At 43.8% G+C, this 14,915-nt stretch overlaps 1 protein-coding gene across 4 annotated transcripts in view; it reads left to right on the top strand.

Moving 5' to 3' along the window:
* The window catches only part of CTTN (cortactin), a 17,816-nt gene extending 4,267 nt beyond the window's left edge, over nt 1-13,549 (top strand). Inside the window, exons 4-16 of one of the 4 annotated variants that reach the window (XM_005426109.3) lie at nt 123-233; nt 913-967; nt 1,476-1,586; nt 2,409-2,519; nt 2,795-2,905; nt 4,133-4,243; nt 5,874-5,929; nt 6,423-6,492; nt 6,995-7,143; nt 10,097-10,186; nt 10,293-10,482; nt 11,371-11,442; nt 11,732-13,549. In XM_005426109.3, coding sequence (XP_005426166.1) covers nt 123-233; nt 913-967; nt 1,476-1,586; nt 2,409-2,519; nt 2,795-2,905; nt 4,133-4,243; nt 5,874-5,929; nt 6,423-6,492; nt 6,995-7,143; nt 10,097-10,186; nt 10,293-10,482; nt 11,371-11,442; nt 11,732-11,868 — 1,374 coding nt within the window. In that variant the 3' untranslated portion in view covers nt 11,869-13,549. The remainder of the gene's footprint in view (nt 1-122; nt 234-912; nt 968-1,475; nt 1,587-2,408; nt 2,520-2,794; nt 2,906-4,132; nt 4,244-5,873; nt 5,930-6,422; nt 6,493-6,994; nt 7,144-10,096; nt 10,187-10,292; nt 10,483-11,370; nt 11,443-11,731) is intronic. The other 3 variants (XM_031061171.1, XM_031061170.1, XM_031061172.1) reach the window with 3 other exon arrangements.
* The last annotated feature ends 1,366 nt before the right edge of the window (nt 13,550-14,915 follow it).

Here is a 14,915-nt window from a genome sequence, read left to right as displayed (position 1 = left end):
GAGAAGTGGCAGTGATGCATGCCGGTAACAAAACTCACCCTCCAGTTGCTTGGTGCAGTGTTTTGTCTGACACACAGGACTGGGTAGAACTGCTCTCTCTGAACTTCACTAATTTCTTCCAGTCAGCTGTTGGACATGAATACCAATCCAAACTCTCTAAGCATTGCTCCCAAGTGGATTCAGTGAAAGGGTTTGGTGGCAAGTTTGGAGTACAAACCGACAGAGTTGACCAGGTGAGTGATTTCATCTCCTCCTGCAGCCACCCACGGTGGTTGATTTTTTTTCCTTTTGTACATAAAACTGCAGAATTCCAGTGCCTTGGGATGCTGGTGTGGGCTGCTCTTCCTGCTCTTTTTGAAGTTTAGCAGAAGCTAACGCTGACTGTTAGGGAGATAAGTTACTGTTTAAAGCAGAGTAGAAAAAAGCCCTCATGGGAAGTTGAGATGAATTGAAAAGACAGATGAAAAGAGATGTTAAAATACTATTTTTTTGTGTTCTTTGACAAGGTCAGTGTGAACACTGTAGAATGTTTGGGGATGGTTTGTTCTGTACTACAACATGAGCTACTGGCCAGGATATCTTGTTCCAAGACTGTGTAACAATCCCTGCATGGAAATGCTGGATTTCTGTCATACTGAATTGCTGGACCTGGCAAGGCCAGGCTGGAGTGTGCTGCTGGTACAATTTGCCTTGGCAAGGGAGGGCAAAACCCTGGCCATGAACACATGCACTGAATTGCCATGGAAATGAGTATGGCCCATAAGTTAAAGAGGTATTTATGCTCTCAATCCAGAAGGTCAGAGCAGTATGGAAAGACACAGGAACTTACCCTGCTCTGTGTCCACTGGAGTGGGTGCAGTTTTTCTCCTAATGCCTAACACTGTCACAGTTGTCATTTTATTTCTCTTCCAGTCAGCTGTTGGGTTTGAATATCAGGGCAAAACTGAGAAGCATCCCTCCCAAAAAGGTAAAGTGGGGAGGTGGTCACCTCTGTGGGCACGTCTTCTATAAAAAATAGAGTAGATTCTTTCACTGTGGGGGAAGTACCTCTTTTAGTGAGACCTCTGCATGACATTCCAAATGAATCAAATGGTGGGTTTGGTGGAACAGAGGAGGAAAAGTGAACTTCCTAGCAGTTTCATGAGTTGATGAGGTTTTAAGATGCAGAAATAGTGGAGTCAGGAGTCTAATTTTTCTTTCAGAAGTGAGGTTCAGGGGCATGTCAGGAAGACTGAGAGTTGCTCTTTGCTGTATTGCACCCTGTTGGAAATAGGGAAAAAATTTAAAGGGAACCATCATAAGCTGTAGGACTGTTGCTTATCTTGTGTTTAAAATTAAACTGAATTTTATGTGCTAAAGCCTTCATAATACTTGAGTTCTGAAATAACTTGTTTTTCCCCTCAATTGCTAGGCTATGCTGTATCCATGGCAAGTTGCTTTCATGCTGTTTTTATTGTGCTTTACTCTCAATGCAGACTACTCAAGTGGTTTTGGTGGAAAATACGGAGTACAGGCTGACAGAGTGGACAAGAGTGCAGTGGGGTTTGATTACCAGGGGAAAACTGAGAAACACGACTCCCAGAAGGGTGAATAGTGAATAATAACATGTGTTAGCAGGCTCCTTGCCTCGTGCTGTAGGCACTGCCCATAGCCTATGTTGTAAAATACTCATGTTTTACACCTCTTGCACTCCTAACCTGCTGAAAGGTAATGCTGGGTAAAATTTATGTTGCTGAAAACCTCAACTTCTGGGGGGAAAAAAGGTCAAAAAAATCTGCCTGGTTTTAAGGGATGGTCCAGGGCACACAGGTTTGTCTGGAGGTTTTTACAGCTCCTTCTGAAAAGCTATAAATCAAAGTAGTCAGACTGTGAGCAGCTTAACCACCACAGAGAAGTGCTTCTAAAAGAATCAGCTGCTTGTGGATTAGAACACTTAACAGTGTTTAGAGTTAATATTGTGTTGCTGCTCAAGTTTCCAGGCATATCTAATCAAAAATTGACCATTTTATGGAAAAATGGTGACACTTTTGCCATCTGTTTTCTGTTTGTCCCAAAGAAATGTTTGAACTCTAGAAATGCTGACAAGGAGCAGGGGGTGTTTAAAAGCATCCAGGCTGTTGCTGACGTGGGTTTTGAAGTCCACTTGCCCATAAGTGTCTTCAGAATTTTACCAAGGAGTCAGGCAGCTGAACTGCTAGTGTTGCCCAGCAAAATGCTGTTTTATTTTCCATCCTGGAGAACGTGTTCTGAAGGATTTCTGACTTCAGTGTCTGAAGTCAAGTTTAGCTGTGGGTGTCAGTGCTTCTTTTAAAACACAGTGCAGTGCTAGCAGCCCTGATTATCACAGTTTTGCAAGGTGATGATGTTGCTGAACACTTACAAACAAAACTCTTCCCTCTTATCTCTAGATTATTCCAAGGGCTTTGGAGGTAAATACGGTGTCGACAAGGACAAAGTGGATAAAAGTGCTGTTGGCTTTGAATATCAAGGCAAAACGGAAAAACATGAATCACAGAAAGGTTTTTATCATCCTCTTTAAAAATAATAGCTCTGATCCTTTTAAACCTGGGAAAAATACTTTGGGGTTTTTTTTGGGTGGGAGTTTTTAGTTTGTTTGGGTTTTTTTTTTGTGGTAAATGTGTGTTTACCCCATGTGTGTGCAGATTTTGGATCCCCTTAGAAAGGTGAATGCATTATTAACAGGGCAGCTTATCCCCTAACATATTCCTGGTTTTTTTTATTAAATGCGGTTTACAGCTACGAATTGCAATAATGTTTTCTGAAAACTTCACAGATTATGTAAAGGGCTTTGGAGGCAAGTTTGGCGTGCAGACAGACAGACAAGACAAGTGTGCCCTTGGCTGGGACCACCAGGAGAAGGTGCAGCTGCACGAGTCCCAGAAAGGTACCTGAGCTCTCAGCTGCTTGCTGTTCTCTCTGCCTGCCCACATTTTGACCTCCTGTTGCCTGTGTGAGCCCTGCCCTGGTGTCTTTGGGCACAGCCCCCCAGGAGCTGACATGGGGCTCCTTTCCTGTGTCAGGTTTTGCTGTTGTTGGGTGGCTGCAGAGCAGCTTTGGCACAGCTGACACCCAGCCCCTCAAAGTCCAGGCTCAGGACTAAATTTTCCCTTTATGGGCCTGCAAGTATGCTGGATTATTTTCATTTTTTCAGTTGAGCTGTGCAAACCACAGGTTAGGAATTCCTTTGTACTTTCTACAAATAAATTTTCCCTTCTGAATTCTGTTGTGTATATCCCTCTTTTCATGCAGGAAGAGTCTAAAATCAAATGCTGATCTTTTTTGTGGCCTGTGAGGTACCTTGTCCTGTGAAATACTTGGTTCACAGTAAAAACAGAACTTCCTGTAAAATGCAGCTATTGCTCCTCAGCCTTCTGCCTGTCACTGCTCTTGACTTAAAGAAATTAATATTTTTTAAGTAATGACATTAATATTGTTCTGTTGGGTGCTCAAACAGACTTGTTTTGAGAGGATTACCTGAATAACTTTTTGCTGTGCCATCCCTCATTTTATAGTATACATATATATTTATATAAATAAATATAGATGTAAATGGCTGCTCCCTAGGCAGCAGTAGGGAATGATCAGCTTTTAGCTGAAACCTTTTCTCCCTCAAGCTGTGTGGCAGCAGGAACATTCCCCTTTCCTTTAAGGAGGGTGGTCTCTGTGGGGCCCATCTTCACCCCTCTTTAAAAGTCAGCTCTGTACAAGTGTTAACCATGCTGATGAGGGAAGCTCATTTGATTCTCTTGTACTGTTTTGGTGTTTATTTTGTTTATTCTCTTGTATTTGTTGTTGTTTTGTTTGGATGAACAAATTACCTGTGTACCTGTGTTCATACCTTTGATCAAATGCAAGTGCATTCTGCAGTATGGATGAAAAATGTTGGGAAGTGCTTTTTTTCTGTGACTTCAGAATGGTGTTCTTATATCTGATAAATCATCTCAAGTTGAGACTTTTTTCAATTTACTTTTGCAGAAGTGTCTTGATGTATTTTTTTTTCACCATCCAAAATTGCTGATAATTGAAAATATTGCAAGAATTATTTTGAGTGTCTCTGACTGAACTTTGTTTCCCTGCCTTGGTTTTAACGTATCCCATGTGGCTTTTTCAGACTATAAGAGTGGTTTCGGAGGGAAATTTGGTGTACAGACAGAAAGGCAGGACCCATCTGCTGTGGGGTTTGATTACAAGGAGAAACTAGCCAAGCATGAATCTCAACAAGGCACCGTTTTCACTTGTTACTTTCTTACCAGTGCAGCCACTTCTCACACAGTCTGAAATAGTTCTCTGAGTAGATCAATGCCAGGAATGTGCAGACACTTTATTGCGCTTCTATTCTTCCATGATCCAGCTGTTTTCTTTATTCTACCCTTAAAACATTACCTCAAGCAAGCCTGTGTTCAGGAAACACCCAGTGTTTAGTCAACAGCTCTGCAAAGTCCTGAATTAGTTATAGCTGTACATGCAGGGGAATAATGACATTATTGTTAGTATGGTGTTAATGAAATCAGATTTATAGACTAAATAAAAGTTTTGCCTGGGTAAATTCGTGGGAAAATATTCAGATAACAACCATGCACATAACCATTAACAAGAAATGGGCTGTGGCAAGATCATTTAAAAATGATTGTAGTCTTTGAAAGAAGTAGGGAATGTTTGTTCTTGGGTGAGCAAATGCTGTTATAATGCTCTGTTTATTCATTGTGAAATAGTTGGGGTACAGCCCACGAATTCCTGGTTTTCCATTATCTTAAAGTGAGGAGTCTGGAGCAGGAAAATGTAAGTGTAGTGTATTTATTCTGGCTGAAAATACCTACAGAGCTGAAGAAAATGAGGTTGTTCATTGATAGCTGGCATTTTCCTGTGTTATAGTGACACATATTCAGACTTTCAGAGCCCGAGTGCAAGCACTGCAATGGCTGGCAGGGAGAGCCAGTGGTTTGGGGCTGAGAGGAGAAAGGATTCCAGGGATGGATAGGAAACATGGACAGTGCAAGGGCACATTCCTACAGCTCACACACCACAAAGGGGTCTTTTTCCAGTCACACACTCTTGCTGCTGCTGTTGTGCTGCTCTGGTGCTCCTCAGACATTCCCATGAGAGCAGAAACCCTCTCCTGTCTGGGTTTGTTTGTTGTTTTTATCAATGTCACTGGGAGTGAATTTGGGAGTGTGACAAGTGCTGAGGGCAGCAGCAGCTGGGAGGAAGAGTGTGCAGCTCAGGGCTGGTATGGGATAGCACAGCCACCCCATTTCTCTGCTGGTGAGTTGCTTAGGCAGCCAAAGCTGGCCTGTGTAATTTCCCCTTTTTGTGTGTAGAGCAGGAGTTACCACCAGTGGCTTTAATATTCACCAGCTGAGTATCTCAACCAAAACCACTGGAATGAGAAAATTGTTACATTTTCCTGCCATTCACAAAGAGTCAAAAAAAAGCCAAAACCAAAACACCTCTGTGGTCACTGAAGACTCCTTTGAGCAAAGCAAAATTGCTCAGGCTCCCTGATTCCTGCAGAGGGCTCAGAATTGGTGCTGTCAAAGGCTGTGTTACAGAAGTGATGCATCAGGAGGGTTCCTCCCTTACTCCTTGCTTGATACCTGTTCAATCCTCAGCTCTGTGTTTATTCAGGGAATGCATGTGGCCCACTGTCTGTCTTTTGCTGCTGTTCCTGAGGGCTCCTGGGCTTCTGTGTCCTCTCTGCATCAAAGTTGAGTTGCATTTTCTCTGGTGGCTGTCACTGTGGCTCTGCATGAGGCTGAAATGGCTCTTTGCACCTGAGGTGGCTGTTTGCATTTGGCAGCAGGGGGGGAGGGATACCCAACTCCCTGCTCTGACCTTTTTTGTCCTGCTTTTAGATTATTCCAAAGGATTTGGAGGCAAGTATGGTGTCCAGAAAGATCGGATGGACAAGGTAAGTTGCTTCAAAGAGCCATGACTTCTGACCAGGCAGAGCAGCCTGCTTAGATCTGCATTACTCAGCTCTCTATTTATGGACACTTCTCCAGTCTTAAGGGCAGAGTTTTATGCTTTTCTAAACCTTTAAAAAGCAAATTTATACACACAGAGCTTATGCCAGCTTATGTGGATTAGAAGAGCAACAGCTACTCAGTGAATTTTATTGCCTTGTTTTTACACTCCGATGAGTCACTTGTAAACTTTTTTATTTTTAATTAATAGGATTTTGATGTGTTCAGAATTGCCCCTTAAGATTAATTCTTTCCAGCTTGACTTGCAGAAAGGATTATTCTGTTTGTAAAGTTTTGATCCTTCCTGATTTGGTTGTGATGTTCTGCTAAATGCCTTAGGGATGGTATCACAGTAAAATATTTCAGGTTGAGGCTGTGTGAATGTCCTCATGAATTTGTGGGGGTTTTTACATGTATCCTTTTTGTCCTTACTGATAGAATGCAGCAACTTTTGAAGATATTGAGAAACCATCATCAACTTATCAGAAGACCAAGCCAGTAGAAGCTGGTAAGGCATTGGCCCCAAATCCTTTCTTTGGAGGTGATTATGACCAAAATCCTGGATTATTGATGTAGTAGTGCTGAGTAAGGGTCATCCAGAGAGAACTGCTGTATTTGCAGCTCTTTAGCACCTCAGATATTCTCCCTCCTTCCTTTAGAGGTGGTTTTGCTTTGTTCCACTTTGTTTCTTTCTCTCCAGGCTCATCAGAGTGTTAAGGAAGGGAGAATAAAAAGCATGAGAATAAGGAAGAATAAATTGTGTAGGGTAGTGGTGGGGCCTGTACCATGAAGGAGAGGAGGGAGAAGCATTACAGAGGTTTTTTGGAAGAGAAATAAGATGCACAAGAGGTTTGAGCTGGGAAGGGAGACGAAGAAAGAGGGATAGAAGGACTTTGCTGACTGAATTATAAACTCAGAGGGCAGAAAACCAGAAATTTGTAGCAAAAACTCATTCCAGGCTACTTTTCTATAGAACCCCGATTTGACCTGAGTTCTTTTCCCTGTTACAGTTGCCAATAAAACAAGCAGCATCCGAGCTAACTTTGAGAACCTGGCCAAGGAGAAGGAGCAGGAAGACCGAAGGAAGGCGGAGGCTGAGAGAGCCCAAAGAATGGCCAGGGAGAAGCAGGAGCAGGAGGAGGCTCGGAGGAAACTGGAGGTCAGTAAGATTGAAATCCCATTGGAGCAGCCTGCTTTCAGTGCAATGCTGGGAGAAAAGGGAATCTTTGAGAAAAGGCTCCTTCTTTCCAGCTGGCCTTTAAAGCTCCAGGTGTGTGTTTGTGCCTGTGCTTCAGCTGTGTTTAACTCCAGCCTGGCCTTTTCCTCCTGTCCTTCTGCCTTTTGGCAGTCCCACATTCCCTTTGGGCACAGAGGAGCTCCTGAGGGGAGAGCTCTGTTGTCCCCAAAATGCCCTGCATGTTCAAGAGCTCTCATGCCATGGTGAGAGCTGGTGATGCTGTTCCTTTGGGATCAGTGTTTTGGGAGATGGAGGTGGTATAACACACAGCCAGGAGATCAGGAGAAGATAATCTTCCAAATGTCAATTGAATGTTAGTTAGGGAATTAAAAAAAATTGACTTTGCATTGGTATGGGTAAAAGCTTCATGGTTTTTGTGTTATTCATAAGCAAGATAATTCTGGGACATGTTTAGTCAGAAGCTGTATCTTATCTGCTTTATGGAATTTGCATATTTGTTTGTATTAGTTTGTGTTACAGGAGACTAAGGCTTGATGTAATTAATTTGTTTTAAGAGTACAAAAGACTGCCTGGTAGGCTCTCTTCCTCTAAAGAGATTGGGGTTTTTTTTTATTTTTTATTTTTCCTTGTTTCCCCCTTTTCTCTCAGCTTATCACCTATTTTGCCTTACGGCCCCACGATGTGCAGTGTGAGCATATGTTCACTGCAGACATGTGTCACGAGCTGAATGGGAGCTCATCCTCTGTGCATCATTCTAATGCTGCCTTTCCTCCACGTGGACTTTTAGTACCTTCCCCAAACACTCCTGGGGTTTCTTTACTCTGCTGGAGAAAAGCTGGGAGAGGAAGAGGTCATGGAATGGTTTGGGCTGGAAGGGGCCTTAATTGCTTTGTCTTTTTTTTGTTTAATTACTTTGCTATCTCAGTAATTATGTTATTTTTCTGCTGGTATTTTTGCTGTGAGTGTGGGTTAAATCCAAGCCATTTTGCTGGATTTTTCTTGTGCTTCATCAAAGATTCTGTTGCCTGGACACATTTGAAGTTCTTTCCCCCAGAGCTGGTATTTAGATTTCCCTGTAACCAGATGATTAATGTTCTTACAGCCTGAACATCTCCATGGTTAATTGTGGGATTCTGCAGACACAGAGAGAGGGGGATGAGGTTGAGGGGAACTGAAATGGCTCTGCTGGCACTGCCCCTTGCTCCCAAGCTGAGCAGGAGAAGGGCAGAGATGTGATCCACAGCATCCACAGAGAGTGCAAAGGGCAGGGATGGGCTCTGACTGGAGTGAACTTTATTTCTGTCAGTGAACTTCTTCACTTCCAGAGGATATGTGGGCATACACCCTCCCACAATGGGAATGTACATATGGACTGCATTCCTTCCAGAGCCCTGGTTACTGGTAATCCTTGTTCTGGTTTGCTTTTCACAAATGTCACACAGGCAAAGAGTGCTCAGGGAGCTCTTCTTTGATGCCTGGGTTGAGTCAGTGCTGCCTCATGATTTCACTGTGCTCTGCTGCCTTGCAAAAAGAGGCAGGATGCTCTTTCACATGGAGCATTTCACTGTGGAACAAAACCCAGCCTGAGGGGAGCCATGCAATCTAAATGTTTTATGGCAATTACACTCTGTCTATCCTGAACTAGAATCTGGATTGCAGAGCCATTTCCTAGGACAAATTAGTCAAACTGTTGCCACATGTGCCATCATTAATGGATTGAGGCTGCTTAATTTGTCCCCAAACTTAGGTTTGACTTCTAACAGTCACTTTGCTGGTGCCTTTTTATCCTTTTATCTCTAGCACAGGATTTAAAAGTGAGGGAGGTTTTGCATCAGGACAGACTTTTCCCATAAAGCACAGCACTGGCTTTGAATTGTCTTCAAAGCTGGCTCTGCTCTCAAGACACGCTTTGCTTTCTTTGTTGGGTGTATTTTTTTCTGAGCTGTGACAAGCAAAGGAAACAAGGAATTTTTTGCAAGAGTCCTACCACTACATCCCTGTACTGCCATCTCCTGAGAGTCCTCTGGGGTGTTACAGCTTGATGGGCCTAAACTACTGGAGTGCACAGATTCCCGTTGCACACATCCTCTCCTCCCTTTTCAATGAACAAGACAGTTTGGCCCTGGATTCATGGTTTACTTTTCACCTGTGGTAAAGACAGGCAAAATGGAAGTTACCTGTTGCAATAGTAACCCTGTTTTGTGTCGTCTTAGCAACACAGGATTTCTTGCATTTCTGTGTCCTGCCTCCCTAATGAGTGGCTTTCCAATGACTGTGGAATTGCCCTGTGATTCACTGCTGGGATGGCACTTGAGAGAAGCATGAAGCACTTGAGTGCCAGAACAGATCCACGTTCTTGGTGTCACAGAACACAAAAGCAGTACTGCTTTTATTTCTACCACATCTCTTAATTCCTCTAACCATTGAAATCCTGACTGTCACTGTACAGGGCCCACTTTTGTCTGAGCTGTTCAGTCCTTTGCCTTGGCAAGATGTTTTGCAGATCTGCCAGAGCTTCACAACCATTTCTCCCCAAAGGTAGTTCATCAGTTGTGCACCCAGAACATGTGTGGGCTTCAGGGTCTTTAAACTCAGCCTGAAATGGGACATGAGGCCCAGCCAGCTGATGAGCAGAATGAATACACTGAGCACCTGCAGTTCCTCTGCAGATGGGCCAAACAACTCTGGGGCTGTTTTTAAACCCAGGCATGCATATGTGCCATGGGAGTTTTGTTTCTTCCCTTTTGTTCCTTCTGCTGTGCTGCATTTCTGGTGCTCTGCTCAGCCCAGTCCTGATGTGACCACAACAGTTCATTGCAGGATCTATTGCCTGTCCTTCGTTCTGGAGGGCTGTTTCTTGGTCCCCTCATCAGTGACTGAACTGCACTGAAGTTTTCCTTTCTCCTGGATGTAGGAGCAAGCTAAAGCCAAGAAGCAGACCCCACCACCCTCTCCTGTCGTGCAGGTGGCGGAGCAGAAGGCGCCCTCCAGCCCGGTCTACGAGGTTTGCTGGGATTCCTTTGGGACGTGGGCTTTGATCCCGATCAAAAGGATCCTGATCCTGTGATCTCCTCACAAAGCCCTGACAGAGCTCCCCTGTCTCCCTGCAGGATGCAGTTTCCTACGAGGCAGGGTCAGCCTACAAGAGCTCCAGCCCCTCCTACCCTGCTGCCCAGGAGCCAGAGGCTGGCTACAAAGCGGCACAGCCGGAATACCAGGAGGCAGTGAGCCAGAGGGAGGCAGAGTACGAGCCTGAGACTGTCTATGAGGTGGCAGGAGCAGCAGACCACTACCAAGCAGGTTTGTGTCTCACAGCAAACCCTTTGGATGGGGATTATTTCCTTGTGCAAGAGTTTAATGAGCAGCTGTGCTGATAGCATGCTGTCCTGGTTTGCTGAACTCTCAGTCCACTGAGACTTTCTACATTCCCCACTAGCAAACTTTAATTAGGAAATTAATAAATGGCTGCAGCAAGGTGTTGAAGTTAGTTAACTTCTGTGAGATGATGTTGGAGTAATTACAGTGCTCTCCAGGGTCTCAGTTCAAAAAGAAATTCAGGGGTAACCATTCTCACCCCATGGAATGTAGCTCAACATGAGAAGAAAGCACTGAGCTGGAGATTAAACATGCCACACCAGGAAAAAAATCCAATCAACAATTCTTGGAGTTTGATATTGAAGTGTTGGGTTCTGTTCCTGTGAGGGAGTGGAGTACGGATTTTTGAAGCTGCAAGAGTAAGGTTCTTTTGAATTCCTGGTTTTTTCTCACCTCTTCTGGTTACTAAATGAGCTGTGAAGGATGAAACTGCTCTGGTACAAAAACCTGGGAATTTTAAGCAGGCCCCTTTCTGCCCCCCCAGCATGCCACCACTTGTATTAATTATTGTCTTACACAGTGATCTTGAGCTCAGCTGTCCTGTCACATTTTACAGAAGCAGTACAGGGCTGATTGGTTTTGTGTAGTTCCATACTCAGTGTCTCTTGTAAATGCTTCTTTTCATGCTTCAGTTGTGTGTGATTGAGGGAGTAAGTCGATGCAGAAGGAATGTCAGCACTGCTGAAACCTAGCATGGGTTGTTGCCTGCTTCCTGTGTGGGTTAGCAGTGCAACTGAAGGAGCAGCACCACAGAAAAGAACTGAGGGTGATAATGTACTTCAGATTTTAATTGTTCTCCCCTCCTCTCTTCAGAAGAAAACACGTATGATGAGTACGAAAATGAACTCGGGATCACAGCCATAGCCCTTTACGATTACCAAGCTGGTGAGCAAAGCTCTTCTTTTCACCCTTTGGCTTTGAAAACTCTGTTCTGCATGAGATAAATCTGGATTTTTCCTTTGCCTTTCTATGTTTCTTGTGGTGGCAAATGAAGAGTCAGGGATTTGGGGGTTTAACAAGAGCGCAGATTGCAAATTTCTGGGTGCAGATTGCAGATTACCGGGTGCTGTTTGTGGGACTGGTGGCAATTTCCAAGGAGCTCTCCCACCCCAGGCTGGGGCTGCTGTGAGCCCTTGGCAGGGGGGGTGCTGACCCTGTTGGGCTCTCCCTGCAGCGGGTGACGACGAGATCTCCTTCGACCCCGACGACATCATCACCAACATCGAGATGATCGACGACGGCTGGTGGAGAGGGGTCTGCAAGGGCCGCTACGGCCTCTTCCCCGCCAACTACGTGGAGCTCAGGCAGTAGGCACCCCTGCTGCTGCTCATGCCTTAATTCCCCAGCCCACACACCACTTCACACACTACAGACAGACCACGAGGCTTTCCCGAGGATGGAGGGGGTATATGCATATGGCTTTTATATTTAATACTTTGCTGATGCTTTTTAAAACACTTAGGCCACAGAAATCGCTAATATATTGTAACTGCTCTGTCTTTCACCGAGGCTCTTGGGATTTATTTTCATCTGGGAACGTTTCTTCTCTGCCAAATTAGCCTTTTGGAGGACAGGTAGCTGTCTGCTGTAATATTGCATGTTTTACTCCTAAGTGAGCAGATTTAGTCAAGTGTTCAAGTCTAGTTAGTCTTCCACGAAGCGTTTGCAGCTGAGAAAGTCATGGCTATGCAGGCTGTTTGCATTTCCACCAAGTGGAGAGGACTGGGGAGGTGCAGAGTTGGTTTTTTTCTTATTTTCTTTTTTTTTTTTCTTTTTTTTCTTTTTTCTTTCATTTTTTCTTTTCTTTTCCAGATAGTGCTTGAAAAAAATGAAGAAAGTGTTTTACAGTTGCAGTTAATCAAATACTGCCCAATATTTATGGAATATTAATGTTATGAAGGAAACAGTCTGGTACTTTTTCCTTCTCCTTTAAAGTGGAGTTTCTTTGGCTCTTAAATTAATTTTTTTCTTCTTTTTTAATTATTTTTTTCTTGGTCCTGCTCCTCCTGCTCATGTTATCTCAGAGGAGGGCTGCAAACTCTCTAGCACTGATTGTCCCAAATTCCTTCACCCTTTTGTTTTTGCTTCACCCTCCTCTTTTCCCAGGAAAACTTGGAAAAGTTACTGTGCGAGTGTTAAGTCACCCAAAGAGATTCCTGCTTGTTCAGAAGGAAACTGGCATCCAGATCTGCAGGAATATTCCCATTGCTTTAAATGGGAGGAAAGGCAGGAGGGGTGGGATTGCAGTTGTGTTCTGTGTGCAGTGCATCCCTGCTCACACAAGGAAGGAAGGAAGGGCCTGCTGTGCAGTAGTGACATTTTGTGGAACCATTTTCAAGTCAAGGAATGTTAATGATTGGATTTGAAACCCATGTAAATGATCTCCATTTTTAAACCAGACAAGAGACTTTTTTTTTGTATGTTCAAGAGAAACTGCCAGTACTGTTCTACTAAATAACACAATTAAACCTTGGTTTAGTTTTTGGGGTTTTTTGCCAAAACTGAAATTCCTGTCACTGTAGAAAGCTGACCACTGCAGATTTAGGGTCCCTACCAAAGATAGCAAGTTGCATCCAGTAGTGCACATGTTCAGTGTCTGTACTGTCTGTTTCCACCTTCTGATCAAAAGGAAAAAGTCAAATCTGGTGTAGCAGCCAAGAGAAAAGGCAAAGACTTCTTATCAGATGTAAATTTGGACCAATGGAATATGGAAGGCCTGTACAAAATGGTGAATTGTACAGAGTGTCAAGGGAGAAGGCATCGTGTTGAACCAGTTCTTGGATGGTTGGGACAATCCTTCATGAATGTCACATGTGTGTCATGATTATTACTGTTTCTTTCTCCTTTCCATGGTCTCATATCTGTGTTGTATTTGCATTACTAGGGTTGGGTTTTATATGCAGTTTATTTTATCCAATTTTAGAACACCTCATAGGGATATGATTTTTGTAAATTAAATATTCAATAAACTTTTTGAACCATTTGCATGGAATATTTTTTTTTTATTTTCTTTTGAAAAATCTCAGCATCAGGCTCAGCTTTCTTTTGTTTTATGTGCTTGTTACTTCTGCTAAAAACAGCAGTGGGCTGCAGGGTTTGTGGCTGCTCCTGGAATGCTGGTGGCATCAGGGCACTGGCTGCTCTTGCAAACACAGATGTGGGGTTACATCAAATAAACTTTTCCATCCCTTTAAAGCTGTTCTGCTCTTGTTCCTGGCAGGGTGGGTTGTTCCCAAGGCTTTGCTCCTCTCATTCCTGCCAGCAGGAAGGTCCTGCCTTGCTGTCCACATTTTAGAGGTCCAACCCTGAACTTCTCTGGGAATCTGGTGCTTGATGCACCACCAGAAACATTGAGGAAGAAAATTCCAACAGCCTTTTTTTTTATTCTTCAGTGGTGCTGATGATTAATGCTGGGTGTTACTCATGGATTACCTCACCTCCTGGAGAAGGCTGCATGGAGTGGAGAAATTCTGTCATGAGACACCTGTGGCTGTCCAGTCTGCTGCTGGCTGTTGATTTTTAATTTAAATAGATTTTCAATAGCAAGAATTAACCAAACTGGGGGCAGAAGTCAGGGGAAATCACCAAGTGAAGCTCAGGGAGCATTCCCAAGTGCTGGTTTGGCTTTGCAAATGCAGACTTTAAGCCACCTGTGATTTTCTGAGACAATCCAGTCTGCACCAGGAGCTTTTCCTGTGCAGCCTATGGATGTTGAATATTCCAAGCCAGCTCCTACTGGGGTGCAGTTCAGGAACTCCTCCCCTTGCTGCAGGCTTTTCCTTGTCAGAGAGGGATGTGGAACCTCCAAAACTCAGGCTGCATTCATATCCATAATCTCTCAACAGGATGCTCATGGTGTGGAGCTGGATTTGTACTAAATTTGAAGAAGCTGCTTCAAATTCCTCTCACGTTGAGCACATTTCTACAGGAGCTGCTGCAAAGTCCCTTGGTGAAGGACAAAGTGAGACATTAATCCATGGGCAGAGGAAAAGAGCAAGAATTGATCGATCTGGAGGACAAGTGTAGAGTATTGCCCTGGATTGCTTCCAAAAAGGGAATTTGGATTGATCAAAGCAGCTTCACTTGATAGATTTGTCCCAGGATCTGGGAAGCTGGGACAGAAAAAGAGGCACTACATCTTTCCCTGCCTGGGAAGTGCTTCATGCAGCAAGGCAGCCCTGGAAAGGAGAGTGTGGTGCTCTGCTACAGCTTCTCCAAAAACAGGGTCTAATGGCCAGGTGGAGTCAGGCAAAATTGATTAAATAATTACTTCTAAGTAGCCAAAAATTTTAAGTCATCCATTTCAGCTATTTCTAGCAGAATTCCCACTTAAAAAAAAAAAAAAAGAGAAAATGATC

The sequence above is a fragment of the Geospiza fortis genome, unplaced genomic scaffold (genome assembly GCF_000277835.1).
Source record: "Geospiza fortis unplaced genomic scaffold, GeoFor_1.0 scaffold590, whole genome shotgun sequence".
In the NCBI taxonomy this organism is placed as follows: domain Eukaryota; kingdom Metazoa; phylum Chordata; class Aves; order Passeriformes; family Thraupidae; genus Geospiza; species Geospiza fortis.
This window is presented reverse-complemented; position numbering and strand designations above follow the sequence as displayed.